Source organism: Pteropus vampyrus, unplaced genomic scaffold (assembly GCF_000151845.1).
Source record: "Pteropus vampyrus isolate Shadow unplaced genomic scaffold, Pvam_2.0 Scaffold1, whole genome shotgun sequence".
Lineage (NCBI taxonomy): Eukaryota > Metazoa > Chordata > Mammalia > Chiroptera > Pteropodidae > Pteropus > Pteropus vampyrus.
This window is the reverse complement of record NW_011888782.1, coordinates 22187191-22189297: the sequence shown is the minus strand read 5'-3', so window position 1 is coordinate 22189297 and position 2107 is coordinate 22187191. Positions and strand designations below refer to the sequence as shown.

The 2107-nt window shown below is 65.6% G+C and overlaps 1 protein-coding gene across 1 annotated transcript in view; it reads right to left on the bottom strand.

The window, feature by feature from the left end:
* The window catches only part of ITGB5 (integrin subunit beta 5), a 115526-nt gene extending 114441 nt beyond the window's left edge, over positions 1 to 1085 (bottom strand). The window contains exon 1 of the mRNA XM_011368299.2: positions 547 to 1085. Coding sequence (XP_011366601.1) covers positions 547 to 616 — 70 coding nt within the window. The 5' untranslated portion in view covers positions 617 to 1085. The remainder of the gene's footprint in view (positions 1 to 546) is intronic.
* Positions 1086 to 2107: the final 1022 nt, after the last annotated feature.

Below are 2107 nucleotides of genomic sequence, written 5' to 3'. Positions count from 1 at the left end.
TTCGCTCTGGGGCCCTGAGCACCAGCAGGTTGCAGGAGTAGCCCTCCGGGGTAGCCGTGGCCCCCCACTTTGGCTCCAGAGAAGACTCCGGGTCTCGAACCTCCAACTGCCCTTCGTCACGCGGGGACCAGGGCACCAGCAGCATCACTAGCGCCTACCGCCGGCCGCAAGGGCCGCTTTGTGCCAGGGAGTGCAAAGACCCGGCCCCAACGCAGGGCCAGTGGCGGCCCTCCCCGCGCACTGGGCGCGGGCGCCCGCGGGCTGGGTCAGGGGACGGGCAAGGCTGTTTACACAGGAAGGGAAGGCTCCTCCTCAGCCCGGAGGGGACTGGCGGCCGACTACAGCCCCGCGGGGCTGCGCGTGGAGTGGCGCACGCAGTTCCAAAGCCCCCACCGGGTCGAACCCCAGAGGCTCACCCACCCGGGGGTGCTCGGAAGACGCGTTCCACCCTGAGACACCGCCTCCCGCCCAGGCCCCTCGGAGACGCCTGCGGACGGCTCCGTGTGCGACAAAGTTTCTCTCTGCACGGCGGGCAGCCGGGCTTACCTGGGAGCCCGGGCAGGAACGCGCAAAGCCCGAGGAGGCAGGCGTACAGGGGCGCCGGGGCCCGCGGCATGGTGGGGCGCCCGACCTCAGCGGTGGCGCGAGAGACGGACTCTGCGGGAACGTGCGTCCCAGGCTGGAACGCGGGGACCGAGGGCTGGGGCCCGCAGCCTCATCCCCGGCGCGCAGTCGGGGCTCGCGGCGCCCGGGGTCGGGCGGGAGGCGGTGGCGGCTGCTTTGGCCCGCGCCCGGCCGCCACCATCCCTCCCGCAGCGCTCGCAGCCGAGTCCTGGGGCCGCCGCTGTCCCGATCGCCGGCCGGGACGCTAGGGGTGTCGCCGCTCTGGACGGCCCCGGCGGGCGGCTCTGCGCAGGGGAAGGGCCGGCTCCCAGCTGCCGCCGCAACTTGAGCTCCGGGACGCGCCTCGCGCCGACTCTCCCCCGCGCGCCGGCACACTCTGCACTTCGCCTCCGCCCCTTCCCTTCCTCCCTCCGGCCCGCCAGGCTCCACTTTCTTCTCCCCTTTCTCCTCCCCTTCTCTCTCCCTTCCCAGGCCCCCGCCCGGCTGCCACACGGTCAGTTTACGGCGGGGCGGAGCGAGCTCCCAGCCGGGCCAGCTCCGCCCCGCGCAGGGACCCGCCGGGGACGCGAGGCCCAGGGCGCCCAGGTGGAAGTCCCTTCCGGCGCGCCTGGGGCGGGGGTTCGAAATCCCTGGAAAGGATCCGGCTCGGCTCTCACAGCAGCTGGGCGCTACGGGAAGGGGGCGGGGCACTCCTCACCCAGCGGGCCGAGATTACTTCGGGTGGCTAGACTTCGGGAAGGAGGGCAGGTACGCTGGGATCGCCCCGTGGCGGTTTCGTCCTCCCAAAGCCGCGCGGGAGGAAGGAGCGAAGCGCCGGCGCATGGAACCGCGAGGCAACGCACTTGATGGTGCACGGGGAGCGTGGATCCCACTTTCCCTCATTAACATTTTGCCTTTTTCGAGGATTCGAGACTGGCCAATGTGCAGCACTTCTTCCTTTTCTTTATCTCGATACACTGGCGGTTTCCGTGCAACCAAACAGATAAACTCAAAAACAGATGCTCGGTCTTTTACATCTGAGCTGGTTCTGAAATCGCTGGTAAGGGATGGGGTCGGGGAGCTACCCCTGACAGTACATGCGAGGGACCAGGTGGGCTTGAGCTGACGAATGGGTTAAAACTGGGAAGGGTTATAGGCAAGAGAAGAGGCAGCCTTAATGATAATAGGATGCCCAACGCGTACAAAGAGCACACTGCTAGCAGGCACGGAACTAAACACTTTACTGTTAAACTCATGTCATCCTCCCGGCAACCCTGCTGTTATCCAAACGAGAAAACAGGTTCAGAGGGGTTAACTTGGCAGAAGCAATAGAGCTGGGATGACTTGTCCAAAAGTTCAGAATGTTTTGATGAAATACAGAATCAGTAAGGAGTCAAAAGCAAAGTGACCTGGCCTTTGCAGGTCAGGAACCAGTTGCACAGATGGCTTCCAGGGGCCAGGCAGGGAATAATTCTAACAGCCCAGATTAGGGAGTTTGAGTTTA